Consider the following 20,189-nt stretch of genomic DNA (forward strand, 5'->3'; position numbering starts at 1 on the left):
CTGTAAAACCTAAGAGATGGTTCAAAACCCCTGACCGTCCAGCCGAAGGAGCACTCTCTGCTATTAAGAAAAGCTCTGCCACACAGAGAAAGAGTCCAATCCTATTTAATGGAAGGTGCAGCTCTCCAGGCGCCGATGTCATCTTTGGGGCTTCACGTTTGCAGGAACAGGAAAGACGGACATTTTGAGGGGGAGGGAAGAGGGGGTGTCTCCTCCCCAGGGCTGAGTAGACACATGCAAGGTTTGCAAGATCCCACCCCCACCCCCGTCAGCAAGCTTGCCTGGGGAAGCTGCCACTTGCTTTGATCAGAGTTTCAAAAGGCATTGGGGGGGGTGTTTGCGTGCAGCCATTTCAAGTGCAGTTGCAAGAGGGCCGTCCAGGAGTAAACTAGGTGAAAGCTAGGAAAAGAGATCAGCCGACAGAGGAGAATATTGGCAGCTCAGGGTTGAAATGAGGGGTCCTCGCTGCTCCGAGCTTGTTTTTTTCTTGCATCACGTAACTAGGTAACATCATCGGTGCTGTCAAGGAGTGGGGTTTGCGTCTAGCACTGATGGCATTACCTAGCTGGGTAATGAAACTTCTGCAAGAAAAATACTAAGTTGAGAGAGCACCAAGGAGCCCGCATTTGACCTCGTCTTCCTCCCCCTCCTCTTCCTCACTCTCTCCAAGCACTGGTGACCTTACCTCAAAGAGACCAGCAGTTGGAATCCACTACTTACTGGGAATGGCCCTTTGAAGTAACTCGCAGCCACCACCTCTTGCAAATTCCTCTCAGGCTCAACATTTTTTTAAAAAAAAAAATTAGGGGGTTCCTTTAAAATGGAATAAGGCTTCACCTTTCCTGCAGTATGGAAGCGTCTCTTGGAATTCCCCCCAATTTAGGAGAAGCAGGGTGGACAAGTTTTTGCAAGGAGCCAAAATAAATAAATAAATAAACCTACCGAACCAGTTGAATTAGAAATGAAGGCAAGCCTATACTAGGAATGGAGACCCCCCCCCCACTTCTTTCAAATCACTCCAAGGGTGGGGGAGGGGCAGGTAAAAAAATGTGTTCCCCATAAACCTCAACTGGGCTTTAAGAGACGTGGACTTCGACTGCCAGGATTCTCCAACCAGCATAGATATTTCCACTTTAGTTGTTTCCCGTTTTGTCCAATTTCTGCCCACAAAGAGGCTTCGCTTCTAACCATCATTCTCCTATTTAGATGCAGGTTACATTTTTGCAAATAAATACAAAATGCTTTTTTTCTTTTTTTGCCCTCTGCCCAACCATTTCCTGGAAGAAGCGAAATTCAAGGAACAGCAGACTGCTCAGGATCTAGAACCACTGCCCCTTCCTTAAGTCAATTTCAAGAATTAGTCAATTTCACCTTCCTGTCTGGTCAATTTCACCAGGCACTGAGCAGAGCCTGGGGTTCTAAACCTATTTTTTTCTTGAGGCAGGCTAGCAAGAGGCAATGTTTTTGCTGCTGTTCTGAACCCTTCAAACATGGTGTCCCCAAGTGGAGATGCCACATGCTGGCTGGGGAATTGTGGCTTGCCAGAGCTTGGGAAATGGTGATACTTGCAAGGGGAAGGATTTATGCCCCACTAAGAAAAAGGTTTCTAATGGGAGATTGATTCTATCTGGATATGGAGACAGAAACACAAGATATTACTGGAGTATGCAGGAATGGGACAGAGAGAGAGAAAAAAATAGAGAAGATTTAACAGGAAGAATTGCATTTGAAGAGGCGTTCTAGGGCTAAGAAAGAGATAGCCAAGATAAATATTCAGTAAATGTCTGAAAAAGTACCATTGCTGGGTTTGGGGGGGGAGGGGGAAAGGAGGCAGTTTGGGGCAGCATCCCAAACTTCAGACAGAAGAGGAATCCTGGCAGGAAAGGATTTATGCGTTGCCAAGTTTACAGTGCTGCGCTTGGTGTGACTGTAAAGGCAGGAGAAATTTCAAGCAGACTTCAGTTTAAGGTCCCTTCCTAGGACCAAGCACAGGAAGTCAAAATCTACAGATCTGGTAAAGGTCCTCACACCTGCAGCTTGCAAATCTGAATTCCACAGCAGCGTCTTTCAGCCATAGCAACTTTAACAGGGCTGGACTTCCTCCCAGAATTCCCCAGCCGGCAATTCTGGGAACTGAAGTCCACCCCTCTTAAAGTTGCTATGGCTGAAAAACAGGATTCAACAGACCTGCTGCGAAGGATGGGGGAGCCAGGCTGGATCCCCAGTTGCTCAGAGTAGCACGTACACAACCTTTTGAAACGGGGGGGCACTGTGCGGTTTCAGGTTGGCTTCCAACCCCGCCCCTTGGGGGGTGCTGCCCTCCATTTTGCTCCACCAGGCCAAAAGGGGGGAGGTTTGGCATGTGAGAGATCTGAGATTTTGCACTGAATTTGGGGGGTAAAGCCACTGAGAGCTCTGACATTCCCACAATTTCCTATCTTCCATGTTTCGGGACTGGGACAAGAGGCTGCAGATGCCCAGGCCTTCCCCTGTACCCCAAATCTATTGAGGGGGATGTTTCAACCCAGCTCAAGTTTCCAGATGAAACCGGGACTCACCACGGCTGAGAAATTAAGGTTGTCACTCTTTGGGGGCGGGGGCTCCAGATGCTTCAACTACAAGTCCCATCCCCTGACTATGCTGACAGGGCAGGAATGATATGGGCTGCGGTCCCACAGCTCTGGAAAGGGCCAGAGTGGGCTGCTGCTACACAATAGCGATGCATCTGGATTCAAAGCAAACTTCCACGCCAGTCAAGGAACACCCTGCTTCAATTTTTACTCCGTTCCTGACTGCTGCAAAGAAGCCTGTTCAGCTCCCTCCATCTTTGCTTTGGGCTGCAGAAAACCTACCAGCTAACCCATTGCACCCCCAAAAGGAAGCCGATCTCCTTTTGCAGAATGGGGTCCTCAGGGCCTCCGAGGACAGGGCTCTCCAGACCTGGCAACTTTAAGACTTGTGGACTTTCATAGAGCTGGCTGGGGAATTCTGGGAGTTGAAGTTGCCCAGTTTGGAGACCCTCGTCCGAGGGGATCGAGGCAAAGAAATGGAAGGATTGGGAAGGGACCTTCGGGAAGAATGCAAGCACGGCTAGCTTCTCTCTAAATTTAAAGCGTGTGTATTTGCCCAGCAAAACGTACACCCCCCCCTCCCTGTCTTAAGAGCACCAACCATCCAGGGGCAAACAAAAGACGGGGTGCAGAGGAGGGGGGACAGTTGTGTGGCCTGACTCAAGTCCACCTCTTGCCTTTTTTTGTTTTTTCTTGCTGCGTCAATGCAAGGGTCTTCTTGGACAGTTGTGCCCCGCCGGGCTGCTGCCGGAAGGGAGGAGCATCAAGGCCGGCAGGGGTGTGTGGGGTGAGTGGGAAGGGGACCCCTCCCGTCGGTCCCATCACCAACAGAGCTCCTTAAGGTGAGACGGGCTGGATAGGGAGCAGGCTGCCGAATTTGAAGTGCTGAATGACGGGGAACTTCTCCAGGCACTAGAAAAGGGGAGGGTGGGGGGAAACAGAAGAGGGACAGAAGTTTGACATCGGCGTCCATCATGGGCTGGAGTCACCAGGCAAAGGTAGTCCTCGACCTACGACCACGACTGAGGCCAGAATTTCCATCACTGAGCAAGTCAGTCGTGCCAGGTTTTACGACCTTTCCTTTCCACGGTTGTTAACGAATCTCTGCAGTTGTTAAATGAACCAGGCCATCGTTAAGCAAACCCAGCGCCTGCTGTCAATTTTGCTGGAGGGAAGCCGGCTGGGAAGGCCGCAAATGGGGATCACGCAACCCCCACTGTAAATACACACCAACTGCTTAGCGTCTGACAAGGCAGCCGGCAAACCCAGTCCTGGCCTTAGGTGCAAAAGTCCAGCTGGGCAAACGCCACCCAACCCGGCCTTCCTGAGCGTCTGTATTTATTAATTTATGAAACCATTTTATCTGGGCAGTATATAGGTGACCCTTGACTGATTACCTGTCAAAGTTACCAGAGACATTTTTAGGCACTCTGCAACCAGCCTGCTTTGCAGCCCTTTGCAGTGTCCGGTGGGTGCAGGACTGCAATTCCCAACATTTTTGCTGGAAACCGACGTCTGCTTCCAGTTACGGGTGAAAATAACCCATAGCAAATGGTGGGTTTGCTTAGCGACCACGGCACCCGCTTAATGACTTGTGGCGTTCCCTTAATAACCGCTGCAAACAAGGTCGTACAACCAGGTGCATTGACATGATGATCTGTTTAACCGCCACCATAACCTACGACCATAATCGCTGGTTCCATTGTACGGTCGTAGGTTGAGAACTAGCGGTACAAGATTATCAGCTTAGAAACAAAACCATTGTTATTTTAAGGAAATCAGGCAGAGAGAGGACACCAGAAGTTAACAACAATACCGGAGCTGCCTCAATCTCTCTCAGGGCCTGATGGTAGAGCTGACTGGCCCAAATCACCCAGTTGGCTTTCGTGTCTAGAGCGGGACTAGAACTCACCGTCTCCCGCTTCCTAGGCTGGTTCCTTCTCCACCAGGCCAAACTGGCTGTCTAACTATCCCATTCCGTGAAAGGTCCGAGGGGACCGAGAAATACCAGGTCTTCACCTGGACTGCGTAACAGCTTCGTGTAGCCTCAAGCTCGGACAGATGTTTGATCCAGAACTATGACAGGTGCAGTGTCCCCCCCACTCCTCTGCCTTTCCTCACCTCAGCTTTGTACATCCGGATGAGCCCCTGGTTGACTTTGGACCACGAAGGGACAGCGCTGATGTTCCACAGCTGGTTGGAGTGCTCAGGGAAGGGCCCTGTCTTCATCTGGAAGGCAAAAGGAACCAGGGTTCACTTCCGGGCACATCCCCACAACCAAGTGGAGCCCAAAGCGGTCTCAAGAAAGCCACACACGGTCCCTGTGGGAAGTTGCCCTCAACTTTTCTTTTGCACGTCTGGGGATGAGAATGTTTAAATCCCGGATGGGATTTTTCCGGTTTGCTACGGCTGCAGGCCGTTGGTAGAGGGCGGCCTCTTTGGAAGCATTGAGAAAAAGTCCTGGGAGAAAGAGAGTGCCTGAAATTTGGAACACAACTCCCGGTAGCCCTCTGGCTTACAACAGTTCATTTAGCGATTGTTACGGCACAGAAAAAAGTGACTTCTGACTGTTTTTCACAGTTACGACCTTTGCAGCATGATCGTGTGATCGAAATGGCCACTGGGTTCATATTTATGACCGTTCCAAGGTCACACAATCCCCTTTGGCGACAGTCTGACAAGCAAAGTCAGTGGGGAGGCCAGGTTCATTTAAAAGCCGGGTTAACTGCATGATTCAGAAATGCCAGAAGTTGGAAGTAAAGACTGGAAACTGGAGAAAAGCATGGACGTGTGACACCCCCCCCAAGGATGCTGCAAATGGCTGACATGCGAGTTACACGCCAAGCACCCAAAATGCTATTTTCAGAGTTATGACGGCTGCATACCAGCACGCACACACCCACAGACTCTAGAAAGAGCCTAAAAGATGGTAAATGGAGCCTAAATCCTAAATCCTAAATCCCACCATGATTTCAGGGAACCAGGTATGTCTAGCTTAGTGAAGAGAAGGACCAGGGGTGACATGATAGCAGTCTTTCAATACTTGGAGGGCTGCCACGAAGAAGAAGTGGGGGGGAGCAACCTATCTTCCAAAAACCAGAAGGCAGGAGAAGAAAGAATGGATGGAAACTAATCAAGGAGAGAAGCAACCTGTAATTGAGGAGAAATTTCCTGAGAGTGAGAATAATAAATCAGTGGAATGGTTCGCCTTCGGAAATTGTGGGTGCTTCAACACTGAAAGTTTTTAAGAAGAGATTGGACAACCGTTTGTCTGGACTGGTTTAGAGTCTCCTGCTAGAGCAGGGGGTGAGACTAGAAGACCTTCAAGGTCTCTTCCAACCCCGTGATACTCTCATTTATTTCCTGCCTGCCAATCTGCGCCCAGCCCAACCTTGCTTGCCCAGGAGGCCAAAAGACCGGTTCTGCTGGCTGTCTGGGTATCGGAGCCTTTCGGAAGGCTGAGACGCCCGGTTGAAGCGCTCCGATTTCTCCAGCAATCTAGAGTGGGGGAGGGGGACTCCCCCCAGAAGGCTGCACCCCGACCTTTCCGACTCCAGCCTTCCTCGTTGCCTGAAATCTTTTGCAAGGAAGAGATTCAGATGAATTCCCAAGCAAAAGGCACAGGGATGGCGGGGAGGCGCAAAAGCAGCCGAGTTACTTTTCCTGGACAGGATTCTGGGGCACACCCTTCAGAAGAAAGCTGGTTCTGTCTGGCGGGGGGGGGGGGAGAGAGAGAGAGAGAGAGAGAGAGAGAGAGAGGAGGAGAAGGCTGGGAGAGAATGCAACTCAACTTGCCGAGAGGGAAGTTTCCATGACATCATCCACCACAGAGCTGCAGCGCCAGCTGAAAAGCAAGCCTGGGAAGAAGTCAACAGCCCTTGCAGGATGCGGATTTTAAAATAACTCACTTCCTCCTCCTCCTCCTCCTCTCTCCAGACCTAAAGCACACAGAATATTCAAACTGCAACCCCCCAGCATCAAAAACAAAGAGGGGTTGAGAGGAGAGGAGAGGAGGGGGGAATTAAAATGGATGGTGGAAGGGGGGGGAGATTGCATTTTAAATGCTCCGAAAATCACTACACTCAGCCCAAAGGTATTTTGGGGAAGAGACTGGCAACACCGTGGGGGTTAGAGGGGGGGAGAAAATAGGTGGTCAGCCCCCTCCCCCTCCTCTGGTGGTCAGCCCCCTTTCTCCACCCTTTTGTATCAAGGCCTGGATTTCATTTCTGCCCCCAACAGCTGCGGGAAAAATTCCCCATCCTCAAGAGCAAAGAACAGGAGAAGGGGTTGCTGGTTTTCCCTTGCTAAACCGACAAGGGTTGAGGGTCTGGAGCAGAAGCACAAATTTGGGGTGGGGGGAAAAAAAGACAGACTGGGTTCCCCATCCCCCCATCTTTGGGCAATCAGCTGATGCAAACCTAAAGAGGTTATCAGGTTCTTTGCAGAATTTCTTCGGCTCAACTGCGGACAGAAACCGAGGAAAAGCCTCACCCCAAAAGACAGGAAAAAAGCCAGGACAGGGGTGGCGTAAGGAATGAAGGGACACAAAATGTGTGTTTTTTTGGGGGGGGGGGCGAGGAATCTGCCACACCTGCTTTTCAAGCTCCTAGTCCTCAAGGGCTCCAGCAGGGGTGGGAAAAATGCAGTTTGTGAGCTAGAGGTTGACCTTTATACAGGTAAGTACCACACAATGGAGCCCAGGATTTCTGTTGGTAAGTGAGACATTTGTTAAGTGAATTTTGATCCATTTTACCTCCATTCTTGCCACAACTGTTAAGTGGATCACGGCAGTTGTTAAATAGTAACACGGTTGTTAAGTGAATCTGGCCTCCCCATTGACTTTGCTTGTCAGGTGGCAAAAAGGGACCACGTGACCCCGGGACTCCGCGACCGTCACAGTCAGTTGCCAAGCACCTGAATTTTGATCATGTGATCACAGAGATGCTGCAATGGTTGTAAGCGTGAAGGGACCTCGGAGGTCTTCTAGTCCAACCCCCTGCTCAGGCAGGAGACCCTATACCATTCCAGACCAATGGCTGTCCAGTCTCCAGTGTGGCAGCACTCGTAACTTCTGGAGGCAAGTCGTTCCACATCCTATTTCCAATCTGCAAATAGGCGAGGAGTTACCCTCCAGACAGAAGGCAAAAGGCTGGATTTCAAGGGCCTCAATCGAAGGACGGGGGACTGGAGCCGGGGCAGTTGGGGGGGGGGAGCAAGGCCCAAATTCGGAAAAAGCCAGAGGCAGCATGAGCTGCAGAGGCCCCTTCGTCACGCCCAGCCAGACCCTCGAAAGGGAATTAAGTGTGACTCATCCAGGCTGCGTCAGCCCCAGCAAAGCTGGTTAGCTGCATTTAAGTTCTTCCCAAGAAGCATCGGAGACTTCAGAATGTGGCGCTCACCCAGAGCGAACCACTGGGCTGTTGGATCGATTGATTTTTATTTATTTATTAGACTGTTAGCCTTCTTTTAGAGGTGGCCCTCGACTTACGACCACAATTGAGCCCAAAATTTCTGTTTCTAAGCAAGACACACACACACACACACACACTTTGCTTGCCACAAGCTGGCTGGGAAGGTTGCAGATGGGGATCTCACACACACACAGGACCCTGGGATGCTTTTATTTTATTTTGCTTTGAAAAAAGGTTGCAAATCACCTTTTTTCCCCCTTTCCTTCTCCTCCCCTATTTCCCTACCATCTTCCTTTGCATTTGAGAATGACAGAATAACAGAGTCGGAAGGGGCCTTGGAGATGTTCAAGCATTCCAGACAAGTGGCTGTCCACTCTCTTCTTAAAAGCAATAGTGGTGGAGCCCCCACAGCAGCTGTTCCACTCACTGTCAGGAAATTCGATCTTGTTTTCCTCCCTCCCTCCCTCCCTCTCCCCCTCCCTTCCTTCCCCATCTTTATTTTTACAAGTAACTCAAGGCGGCGGTACGTTGCATTTTATACCATGATCAACTTCAATAAAAACTATATATTTCTCAAAAAAGAAAGAAGACGGAAAAACATTCAGAAAGTGACCAGCGCTTCCAGAAAAGGGATCTGTGAGCCAGACAAGGAAAGCCTCTCGCCTGCCCCTTCCCAGCCAGGCTCCCAGTGTCGCTTGGGGCAGATGGTGGTTTGTGTTGTGTTCCAAAGAGATGACCTTCCGCGCAGCCTCGGTTACGAAAACCAGAGTTTGGCACCCTGAAACTCCACTCCGCCCAGGCAGGTGGGCATGGCCAAGGTGCCAAACGGACATCTGCTGGAGAGGGGAGACCGTGGACGAAGTGGTGGAGTGTTGGAAAAAAGAAAAAAAAGCAGAGAGAGGCAGGAAAAGAGAGAGAGAGAGGAAGAAAAGAGCTGCAGCTGGTTCCACCCACAAGAAAAGACGGGGGGGGGGGAGAGAGAGAGAGAAAGAGAGAAAGAGAGAGAGAGAGAGAGAGAGAGAGAGAGCCCTGCACTGACCCCAAGGGAACAGAATGAGTCAGGGTAACCATATTGAGCAGGAAATTACTCACAGACGCTGCGTTCCTGCCTCTCTATTCCCAAGAGAATCGGCCTTTTGTAAATGGTTCCTCTGTCAGTTGGAAAAAAAAATTGGTGGAGAGGAGATGGAAAAGGGGAGGGGGGAAGGCAGCTGAGCCCAGCACCTTCCTGTCCGTGGCTTCCCTTCCAGGCAGGAAAAGGGCTTAGCAATTCCTGCCTTTTTTTCCCCCCAAGCCCCAAACCGGCAAAGCAAAGCTTTAAAAAAAAATCTTTCATTTCACCTCAACACCCGCTCCTCAACCCCCACCCTGCCCCAGCTCCTTTATTTAAACTATTAAATTATTCTGTTATTCTGAAATCGGATGCTGGCCCTTCCCAAAACTTCCCCAAATTTAGAAGCCGGATTTATTTATCGATTTGTAAAAAATTATTAGCCGCCCATCCTTACTGCAAGATGAAAACTGGGGAGAGAGGGAAGGGAGCCGGGGCGGGGTAGGGGTCGAGAAGCGGGTGTAGAGGGGAAAAAAATTAATAAAACAGTTTTAAAAGCTCTGCACTGCATGTTTGGGACTTGGGGGAGGAAAAAGAGGCAGGAACGCTAAACCCTTCCTGGTTTTTTCCAGGCGTGGAATTTGAGAGTGGGAAGGCAATAGTTTTCTGGCCCAAGACTTGCGCCTGTTCACTGACCCCCCACGCCACACCCCACCCAGGGGTGGTGGAGCCCTGCTTTGGAAATGGGGCGGGGGGGGAACCCCACAAGAGACAGGGAGATGCTCTTGCTGAACAAAGGAACAAAGCCGTGGGCGGGAAGGAAGGAGCGCTGCCTGGGAATCAGAAGCCTACGCTGGGGGAGAGAAGGGAGGCCGTGCACGGACTGCGGTGCCCCCAACAGGGGCTGAACGTGGTCCCTCTTTCGGGGATCTCCAAAGAGCAAAGGTGCTCCTGTCAGAAGGTCGCAAAAGGGGATCACTGACCCTGGGACGTTGCAACCGTCATAAACCTGAGCCAGTTGCCAAGAGTCCAAATTTTTGACCACAGGGCCCTGAGGATGCCACAACAGTTGTGTGAAAAACGGCCATAGGTCACTTTGTACATTTGTCACTTTGAACAGTCGCCAAACAAAGTCAGGTCCACCTTTCTCAGGCAAAGCAGACAAGGCCAAACTGAACCCAGCTTAGAAGCAGAAGTGGGGCTCCTGCAATCCGACCTTTTTCATAAAATCGAGACATCGCCATCGCTAGGTGGAGCTGCAAGAACGCAACTGGAGTCCGGTTCACAAATTCTCCTAGTCGAGGCTTAAGGGAAACCCACCAGGAGTTTCTCCGAGGCTGCTGCAAAAATCCGGCGTCCTTCCAGAATACAAAACGACAGAGTCCTTGAAGTGTAACCACTTGTTTAGTAACCCTTCAAAGTTATAGCAGCATTGGAAAAAGTGGCTTAGTCCCATTTCCCCTCTTTGCAAGCGTTGCTGCGTCCTCAGAGGCACGCGATCAAAATTCAGACACTTAACAACTGACTCATATTTACGAGATTCCCTTTTGCCATCTTCTGAGGAGCAAAGTCAGTGGGCAAGCCGGATTCGCTGAACAAAGGTGTGACTAGCTTAATAACTGCGGTGATTCTCTCAACAACTGAGGCAAGGAAGGTCATAAAATGGGGCCAAACGTACTTCATTATCTCGCTTAGCAACAGAACCTTTGGGGTCGTAGACCGAGGACCTGCCGCTGCATGGCAAAAGTCCGGCTAAAGGGACCGGGAAGCCGGGTGGGATTCCAGTCTCACCTCTGTGATGAACCGGATGCATTCGAGGAACATGTAGTCCTTGTGCTGCTCGTTCACCACCTTCTCGTCCACAAAGTGACGCGGCTCCAGGTTGGGGTGATCTGAAAACAGGAAGTGAAACCCTGGAGGAGATTTACTGCTCCGGCTTAGCAGGGAAGTGGAAAAGAGAAAGAGAGAAGCAGGAAGAGAAAAGGAGAAAGGGGGGGAAGCCAGAGAGCAACGGAGGCAAAGGAAGAAGGAAAGAGAGGAAGAAGAGAGAGGAAGAGAAAAAGGGAGGGGGGGGGGCGGAGGACATGCCTGCTTACCAATCAACTGGGAACTTCCCCAAATGAAGGGGAGGAACTGAAAGTCGTCCAGACCCCAGACCCCCTGACTGCCAGCTGGCTCCATCCGATAGGTTTTCTGCAGCTTCCGCATCACTTCCAAGTACCTGAAACCAAATAAAATTGGATGGGCCCTGACCGAGCGGCAGCTCATCCTTTTATTACCCCAGTCTGCTACTGACACCCCGACAAAGCCACAAAACAAACCTCCACACGGAAACACCCCCCCACACACACAATTGGGAGGAATAATGGAGTGACCAGAAGCTGAAGCAGAGGAAGAATCTGGGGAGGATTTGGGATCTCAGTCAAAGCCATAACATGGGCAGAGCCTGGGGGCTGGACTAGAAGACCTCCAAGGTCCCTTAAAACCCTACTGTTCTATGTCCTCTGCTCACTCTTCGGGGGAGGCCTCCTCACTTTCCCAGGAAGCAGATCTTCTGCCTCTCCCCTTGCAGAAGGGCCCAAGAGGGAGGGTGCAGAAGTAAAACAGCATCAGCCCTCTGAGAACTTGTTCCAAAGCGGTGCTGTCAACCTCGGCCGCTTTAAGAGGCGTGGACTTTACCTGTTGAAGACTTTGAAGACGATGGCCAGCTGGTCGTCCACCCGGAGGACGCCGATTTTACAGAGGCAGCAAAGGAAGGCAGCAAAGGCCGCTTCGTGGCCTGTGGGGAGAAAGGAGATGCTCAGGATGACGAATGAAGAGACAGTTTGGTTAAGGCTAGAAGCCAGGAGACAGCGAGTTCTAGTTCCGCTTTAGTCATAAAAGCTGGCTGGGTGACTTTGGGCCAGTTCCTCTCTCAGCTGAACCCACCTCACCGGGCTGGTGTGGGGAAAAGAGGAAGAGGAAGGAGTATTAGGTATGTCCACCACCTTGAGTTATTTGGAAAAAATAATAAGAGATTGAAATAAATAATTAAAAAAATAAATAAAAAAGTCACTCTTGTTTGGGCTACTGAGAACTCAAGCCATCTCAGGTGAGGCACAGGTGAGATTGGAACTCTTTCAAAACTCATTATTTTGAGAACGCCTTAGAAAGAAGGTGCTTTGGGCATTTCTGCTTCCCCCCAGGAATTCCACTCTCTGTCTGCACGAGAGTGACCGGTGTGTTTCTCAATCTTTGCAACCCTAAGATGCGGGGAGTTCAACTCCCAGAATTCCCCAGCCAGATCCTATTTTATTATACAATTGCATCCGTACTGAAGAGGGTTGGAAGTAATATTTTCATGTTGTCTTTGTTTGTTTTTCCTTTTGTATCTGTGTTCTCTTTTTAAACTTTCCTTATGTTCCCTTCAAGTTGTAACCTTGTATTTTAATTATTCACTTCTGAAAGTTAGTAACAAAGAATTTAAAAATATATATATTTACGGAGCCTCTGCATGTGTCCAAATACATGGAGCTAATCTGGGTCTGTGAACCTCCGAATCTAATTTAACATTTCCAGAAAACTCAAAAAACGCTTCACTCAACGCGGTTAAACCTCGCTTTAGCTCTCTCGCTTGATGTCACACGAAATGACAAGCCTACTGGTGGGTCAGGCTGGCTGGAAATGACGGGGATTGTAGTCTAGGGCAAGAGCTACGAAAAAGGCACAGCAGGGAAAGTGAGTTTTGTGCGCCTGGGTGAGCGTGAATACCTCAGGTGATTCCTGCTCCCTCCAAGCTAAATTGGGATTTAGTTTTGAAGTACGAGGAACAAAACAGGAATTGGAGCTAAAGGTAACCAGGATGAGACTGCCGACTGGTGGCTGATTGTGGCTTTACTGCGGGTTCTCTGGCAGTCTTGAATTTTTCATGCATTTTTTTTTTTAAAAAGGAAAAACTAGCTTTCCAAAAGTTCCTTCTTCGGCTCAGCAGCGGCTTAGAAGATGGGCAGCTGTATAAATGTTTTAAATCAATAAATAGATACCTGTGCCATAGTCGATGCGAGTGGAGTTGCCAACGGACTCTTTCAAGTACACAGCCACCTCGGGCACGGCTTCGGCTTGCTGTTTGGGGACGACAGTTGCCACCAAGGACTCTGCCCCCTACGGTTTAGCCATAATCAAGCAATTACAGACCCCATCGTTGCAATCCCAGCCAAAGAATAAAACTACAAGCCGAGCGGGGGCCCCTGTCCAGCTATTATTCACAGCAGCCAACCCCAAGCGAACTACAGAGTTGTGGACTTCAGCTCCCGGCATTGCTTCTCGTGGCATTTGCCTGTGGCTAAGGATTCTAGGAAATGGAGGCTGGGCAAGGGATCGTGTGGCTGGCTGAGGAATTCTGGGAACTGAAGTCCACAAGTCTTAAAGTTGCCAAATTTGCCTAAACTGACCAGCAAAGACAGGTTTACTTCTGACCCTCTCTCTTTCAGCTCCCCTCCAGCCTACCTGGTCCACTTTCGCATACCACGTCCGGAAAGCTTTGTTCCCAAAGCGAGACGGCTGATCCATTGGAGGCGTCTCATCGATCCACTGATCCAGCGTGTTGAGGAGCGTGACCAGCTTTTCAATGGGCTGTCGGGAAGAAAATACAGCCATCATATTGGCACACACTGTTTTGCCACGTTTACCACTTTATAAGATGCTAGAGAGGCCACACGTGGAATGCTGTGGGCAATTCTGGTCACGACACACACAAAGATAATGGGCACTATCCCTCAGAGCCCAAACACACAGCCAGTTTCTGAACCGTCTCCTGTTTCAATCGGTTCAAAAGCCCCTTTTGCTAAAGGCCTGTGGCTGCCTCGGTGTTTCCACCAGCCTCCCCAGGAACAGGGCAGCCCAGATGCCTGTGATCTCTCCTTAAATCAATTTTTGCTGTGGTTGGATTAGCAGCCAAGATTGGTTTGCCTGCTGATCCGGCTCTCTGGTCTGCCTACAGCTGAGATCCTTGCCGTTTCTCTCTCTCTCTCTCTCTCTCTCTCTCTTTCTCTCTCCCCCTCCCTCCCTCCAAGGAAAGGAAGAAAGGGAAGCCCGTTTGGTCTGGTGGTGAAGATATTAGGTTAGAAACCAAGAAACTGGGATTTCCAGTCCTACCTTAAGTATGAAATCCTCCCTTGGATCTCAAGGCAAACCTGAGATTTTAGGAGACACATAATTTCTTCCAACCACATCAGGATAAATCTTAATGTCCATCGAGATAAAAGCTTTCTAAGCAGTGCTTTGTTTTTAATACAGATGTGCAAAACAGGGCTATTAGCTGCATTTATAAATTATAAATGCACCATTATAAATGCATAATCCTACATTTTTGTTTTGAATCTCTCCTTTTCTTTCTTCTCTAGAACTGGTCAGTCTGAATATTTCATAAACGGCATATTTCTGGAAGCTGAACCATCAGGAACCAGAAATTGTTCTACGTTGGATCACTCCAACACCAAATATGGTACCCATTTCTAATCTGAATTTGCAATCACATTCTGAATTAGGAAACAAAGTCATTTCCCCGTGAGGTGTATGTAGGTTTTCTAAACAGCTGGTAGTCAAACCAGATACACTGGAAGTGTCTGCCCAACTTGCTTAAGAAAAGACGAAATTGTGGGTGCTCCATCACTGGAGATTTTCAAAAACAGACTGGAGAACCATTTGCCTGGGATGGTGTGCGATTCCTACCATGAGCAGGAGGTTGGGCTAGAAGACTTCCAAGGTAGGTCTTCTGTGTTCAGTCAGAGAGCAAAACAAGGCCTACCTCCGAGACTTTATATTCTGAGGTCAACTTCTTCCCCTTGATTCCTTCATTCAAGCTGAGGATGAAGCCCATGTAGTCAGCATACGCCTGTTTACAAATACACACATTCGCAGAATGTCAGAACCAGCAGTACGGGCAAGTCCTCGGCTTACAATGGTTCATTCAGTGACCATTCAAAGTTAACAACCGTGTCACTGACTTAACAACTGCAGCGATTCACCTGGCAACTGTGGCAAGACAGGTCATAAAACGGGGCAAAACTCACTCTGCATCTACTGCCCGAGCCAAATAGTGCCAAGCAAAGCTTTTCACCCGTACCTGCGACCGTTTCCACTTGGCCATGTCAGGAACCATGTTGATTTCCTTCTTAGGGATGATGAACTTTTGGGACAGAGGAAGCTGTGTCTCCTCAGAGGCGTCTGGAAGAAGAAAAAGCAGTCAAATTGAAAGTTACAACTTCCGTCAGGGGGAGGAAAATCTCTTTAGAAGATTTTTAAATCCGTCTCTCAGTTGTGCCTCAGTGAGATGCAAGGGATATACAGTCAAGAGGCAATAAATGCAGGAGATTAACTGTTATCACCGTGGAGTTAAAACCCTCAGGAACCTCGCTTTTAACTGTTCCAATGATTAAATCTGCAGGCAGGCAGAGATAAACGGACTGACGGTGTGGGTCCACATGAAGTCAAGTGAACTTTTGAAAATAAGTGTTGCATTTCACCGAGAAAATCTTTTAGGTTTCTTAAGAAGGAGAGGAGAGAAAACCCAATGAAATCACTGCAAGCCCCCAATTTTGATAGCTCTAAAAGCATGAAGGAATGTGTATACAGGTAGTCCTCATCTTACAGCACTTCACTTAGTGACTGTTCAAAGTTACAACGGCACAGAAAAAGGGACTTGTGGCCATTTTTCACACTTAAGAAGGATTGCAGCATCCTTGTAGTCATGTGATCAAAATTTGGATCCTTGGCAACTGACTCATATTTACGACCACTGCAATGTCCCAAGGTCACGTGATCCCCTTTTGCGACCTTCTGACAAGCAAAGTAATGGGGAAGCCTCATTCACTTAACAACCGTGTCACTAACTGAACAGCTACAGTGACCCACTTAACAAATGTGGCCAGAAAAGTTGTAAAATGGGGCAAAGCTCACTTAACAAATTTCTCACTTAACAACATAAATTTGGGCTCCATTGTGGTCGTAAATCGAGGACTACCTGTCTTAATGGTCACAGAGTATCAAAACCAACCAAAATAGAATATAACAATATGACACTCTAATACCCTACTTAATATAAGCAGTGATCAATACCAAATTAATTTAAGAATGCGATTAAGCAAAAATGCTTCAGACTTTGTATGCGACCCAAAAGGTTTGATGTGAGGAACCCCTTTTGCTTTTTTTTTTAGGGATTAATGCAACACAGCCTTAGAGATTAAACAGCACATCTCTCTCAAGACAGCATTTAATGATTGGAGGTTTTAGAAATTTCCACATTAAAGCCACCAGCCGTTTGTTTATACATGTGACACACTATTCATCTGTTTAAAAGGTTTCCTGTCAGTTCAAGCTACTAAGAAATCAATTAAACCGCAGAGGTTTTCCAGAAATGAAGATTTTAAGCTTCAAAGGGGTCCCAGCTCTGAAGAGTTATGCTTGGAAGTAGATTTCATAAATATGGAGGCCAAAACTGCCCCAGCTGAGATACCCACAATTTTAGTTCAAGGGCAGGACAGCTGATTTGCTGCCAATTTATTCGTATCCCAAGAGCTGACAAGTTGGGAAGAAACTGGAAAAATAACTCAAGGAGATAAGAATTCAAGCATCTTGCCCCCCTTACCCTCCATCATCCCAAAATACTACATTCAAAATGTAGTCACTTGGCAACTGGCATGTATTTATGACTGTTGCATTGTCTCGGGGCCACGTGACCACCGTTTGTAATCTTCCTTATCGGTCAATTGCAAAAGGCAGCTTGACTGGAAATAACTGACACCCTGGGATGAGACCTGTAACACTCTAAAACATTAACAGCTAACCATCCCAGGTCCTTAGGAAGGATTTGCTAGGTGGACAAAACATCCAAATCCTGAATAAGCATTTGGCTGACTATGCAACAAACCCTAATAAACAAACAAGCGCCTGTCACATAATACCCCAGGCTTCACCACTGTTGATAAGAAAGATGGTCCCTGGAGACAGAAAGAACTGGAGAAGATAACCAACCCAAAGATTGGCAAATAGAAATAGAATGATTGTGGCAAAAGAAAGCAAAGGCAGGACCAATAAACGCCTTTGGTGCAATCCCAAAACAACTGAATCACTACTTGAACACCACCAGCACCGATAAAATCCTCACCAGTCAATTGCAAAAGGCAGCTTGATTTATAACAGTTTACATCCTGCACTGTAATGCCATCGAACAACAACATCTGCCTGTTTTAGGTCCTTTGGAAGGACTCCATAGGTGGACAAAAACGCCAAATCTAGTCTGAATGTCTGGGTGTGTGAAGAACCATAATAGTAATTTATTATTTGAAAACCCGAACCCCATCGGCATTGACGAATTCACCCTCGGTCAATTGCAAAAGGCAGCTTTGCTGGGAACAACTGACATTCTGCAATGATATCTGCAACCCCATCAAACATCCACATCTGTCTAATCCAGTTGCTTAGTAATAGGTGAAATGGCAAATCCAGTCTGAACATTACAAAATGTAATAATTTATTTATTTATTTATTTTATTTTATTGCATTTATATACCGCCCTTTCCCTGTATTACTTGGACATTTGACTACTATCAGCATCGACACAGTCCCTGTCAGTCAGTTGCAAAAGGCAGCTTTGCTTCGAACAGTTTACAGATAGTCCTCGAATTACAACAGTTCATTTAGTGATCATTCAAAGTTACGATGACACTGAAAACAGTGATTCATGACCATTTTTCACACTTGTAACCATTGCAGCACCCCTACGATCATGGCGATTGAAATTCAGACACTTGACAACTGACTCATATTTATGATGGTCGCATTGTCCCCTTTTGCGACCTTCTGACAAGCAAAGTCAACGGGGGAGCCGAATTTACTTAGCAGCCGAGTTACTAACTTAACAAGTGCAGTGATACACTTAGCAACCGTGGCAAGAAAAGTTTGTGAAACGGGGCAAAACTCACTAAACAAATGTCTCCCTTGACAACAGAAAATTTGGGGGTCAGTTTTGGTCATAAGTCGAGGACTCCCTGTAACCGTAACCCCCTCAAACATGCACATCTGCTTATTAAGGATAGATGGGTGAATAAAACGCCAAAACCAGTCTGAGCACCTGGCGGAGTGTGCCAGGAACCCTAATTCCCAGCCTTATTATTATGGGATGAGCCCATCCAGGCCTGAGACTTGCCCCCTCCCCACAGAAGGAGCAAAGCCCCCTAGAGATAAGACCCCCCACACACACACATTACTTTTCTTATTCTCCTCCCCCAGAGGAGCAAAAGACCCCCCGGAGACCCCTGGCGCACGCGGGAGGGCGTTACGACGACCCTGCAAGGTAGGCCGCTCTTCTTCTTGGAGGGGAGGCGAAGTCCCCTTCCCCCGCCCTGCCCCGCCGGGGGGTGGGCAGGTTCTTCTCGGGGCTGGCCCTTACCCGGCTGTCGCTCGCTCTCGGCCATCTTCTCGGGACTGAAGAGAAACCGCCGCCGCCTTTCAACTCTCACCACCTGACGGGCCTGAGAGACCGCCGGCCCGTCATCTTGGAAAATGGCAACGCCGCCGCCGGCGAATAGGAAGACGCGAAGAAGCCGTCGCGGCCATGTTTGTTAAGGGCACGCCATCTGGGGCCAGGGCGTCAATGGACGACGTCCCTTCGGCCATGTCGGCGAAGGGCAACGAAGCCGACAAAGGGAGAAAAGGCCGAGGGGCCACGGTTGCCACTCTATACATACAGCACTGCATCGAGCGCATGACGTCACCACGTGCGCCTGTCTAGTTAAGACGTTACACTAGTTTGGCCTCTAGAGGGCGCTCCAATGATGCTGATAATTTTTCCTTACATTTATATATATAATAAATGACTAATATATATAGTCCTCAGGGAAAGGGCGGTATATAAATGCAATAAAATAAATAATATCTATATATATATAAAACCAAGACAGCGAAGCCCAAATTTATATTATTATACTGATATTATGTTTGTGCATTGTATTGTATTGTATACCAGTAGTATAGTATTAGTATAGTATAGTTATTGCCTACCGTACAAGGTTCCATCCAAAAAAGGTGCCAGATCTCCGTTCTGGGCGTTCTATGACAAAAAAAGTATATTACAATACATTGCAATGCATTACAACACGTTACAATACATTAAAGCATAGCATAGTATTATACTGTATATTGTATTCTATTCTATTATACATTACATTACATTATATCATACCATAGCCAAATATACTATGCTATACTATTCTATTTAGTTTAACTTGCATTATATTTATTGTATGATTATTGAATTTGCAAGCCACCCAATCATTAGTTGAGACAGGCACTACAGAAATTGAATAAACAAACAAATATTTTTTTGTTAGGGATTTATTCCTTAGCCTTGGATTTGGCTTTTTCTCCAAGAACACATTTTTAAAAATTGTATCACCACCATGTCCATGCTGTTCTAATCCCAAGCTAAAATAAATTTGACTTTTCATTTGTTCTTATTCCTTCATTCCATACAGAGCCCAGAGCAGTAAGATTGGGGCATTTAGCATACAGTTGCCAAGGTGCAAAAGCAGTGAGCTGGCAAAGTATTTGGAGTTCCTTTGGGCACAGTGTTTAAAATGCATAAACCGCCCTTCATTAAGATACAAAGACAATATACATCGCCATTGCAGGAAAAAAATGCTCAGGGTTTGTCTCAATTGCCTCTTTAAATCGTTTATGCCCTGTGGTTGATTCCATTTGGAGTGGCCAGGCTTTGGTTAATGAATGAGTCATATTGATTCTTTCAAGGGTGCGGACTTTGGCAACTTGCAAAATAGACTTGAGGACAATGGCTCAGGCGGTTTTTATCTTTGACCCACAAAAGAGCTGCCTTCCTTGCTAGCTTTCATTCACCTGTTGGATCCAGGTCCCTTTTGGGCATTACATAATCCACATCCCTGAATGCTGATCTCTTTAAGCATGCATCCATCCTTTGCTTCCACCGTCCTGCTCCCTCCTTGCTTTATAGTTGGAGCAGCCTTTCGCAACTTGGCAACCTTAAGATGCGTGGTTTCATCTCCCAAAATTTCTCAACCAGCATGATTTAGGATCCCGGAAATCACCAGACAATATGATTTAAGATGAGTGGATTTGCAAGAATGCTTGCTGGGGAATTCTGGG

The 20,189-nt window shown here is 47.8% G+C and overlaps 1 protein-coding gene across 2 annotated transcripts; it reads right to left on the bottom strand.

The window, feature by feature from the left end:
- Positions 1-89: 89 nt before the first annotated feature.
- Positions 90-18,577, bottom strand: PTPA (protein phosphatase 2 phosphatase activator). Of its 2 annotated transcripts, none has more exons than XM_081339918.1 (11): positions 18,460-18,577; positions 15,136-15,236; positions 14,818-14,904; positions 13,518-13,643; positions 13,055-13,172; positions 11,712-11,811; positions 11,129-11,253; positions 10,824-10,924; positions 4,692-4,799; positions 3,248-3,482; positions 90-581 (listed from the first exon to the last, which is right to left on the bottom strand). In XM_081339918.1, exons 1-10 carry the CDS (start codon positions 18,482-18,484, stop codon positions 3,408-3,410), a joined length of 966 nt encoding a protein of 321 aa, XP_081196044.1. In that variant the 5' UTR covers positions 18,485-18,577; the 3' UTR covers positions 90-581; positions 3,248-3,407. The 2 variants fall into 2 exon arrangements, with proteins under 2 accessions (XP_081196044.1, XP_081196045.1); XM_081339919.1 differs by lacking the exon at positions 18,460-18,577 and adding an exon at positions 18,278-18,290.
- Positions 18,578-20,189: the final 1,612 nt, after the last annotated feature.

Source organism: Vipera berus (genome assembly GCF_964194415.1).
Source record: "Vipera berus genome assembly, chromosome: 15".
NCBI classification, from domain to species: Eukaryota; Metazoa; Chordata; class Lepidosauria; order Squamata; family Viperidae; genus Vipera; species Vipera berus.

What these genes read in the sequence shown, in the direction of transcription:
- PTPA (XM_081339918.1), bottom strand. Translation starts at nt 18,484, where the DNA reads ATGGCCGAGAGCGAGCGACAGCCGG. An exon ending in GGTATGCGAAAGTGGACCAG is followed by an intron (nt 13,173 to 13,517) that starts GTAGGCTGGAGG and finishes GCTAAACCGTAG; the next exon opens with GGGGCAGAGTCCTTGGTGGC. An exon ending in GCATCCGGTTCATCACAGAG is followed by an intron (nt 4,800 to 10,823) that starts GTGAGACTGGAA and finishes TTTGCCTTCCAG; the next exon opens with ATGAAGACAGGGCCCTTCCC.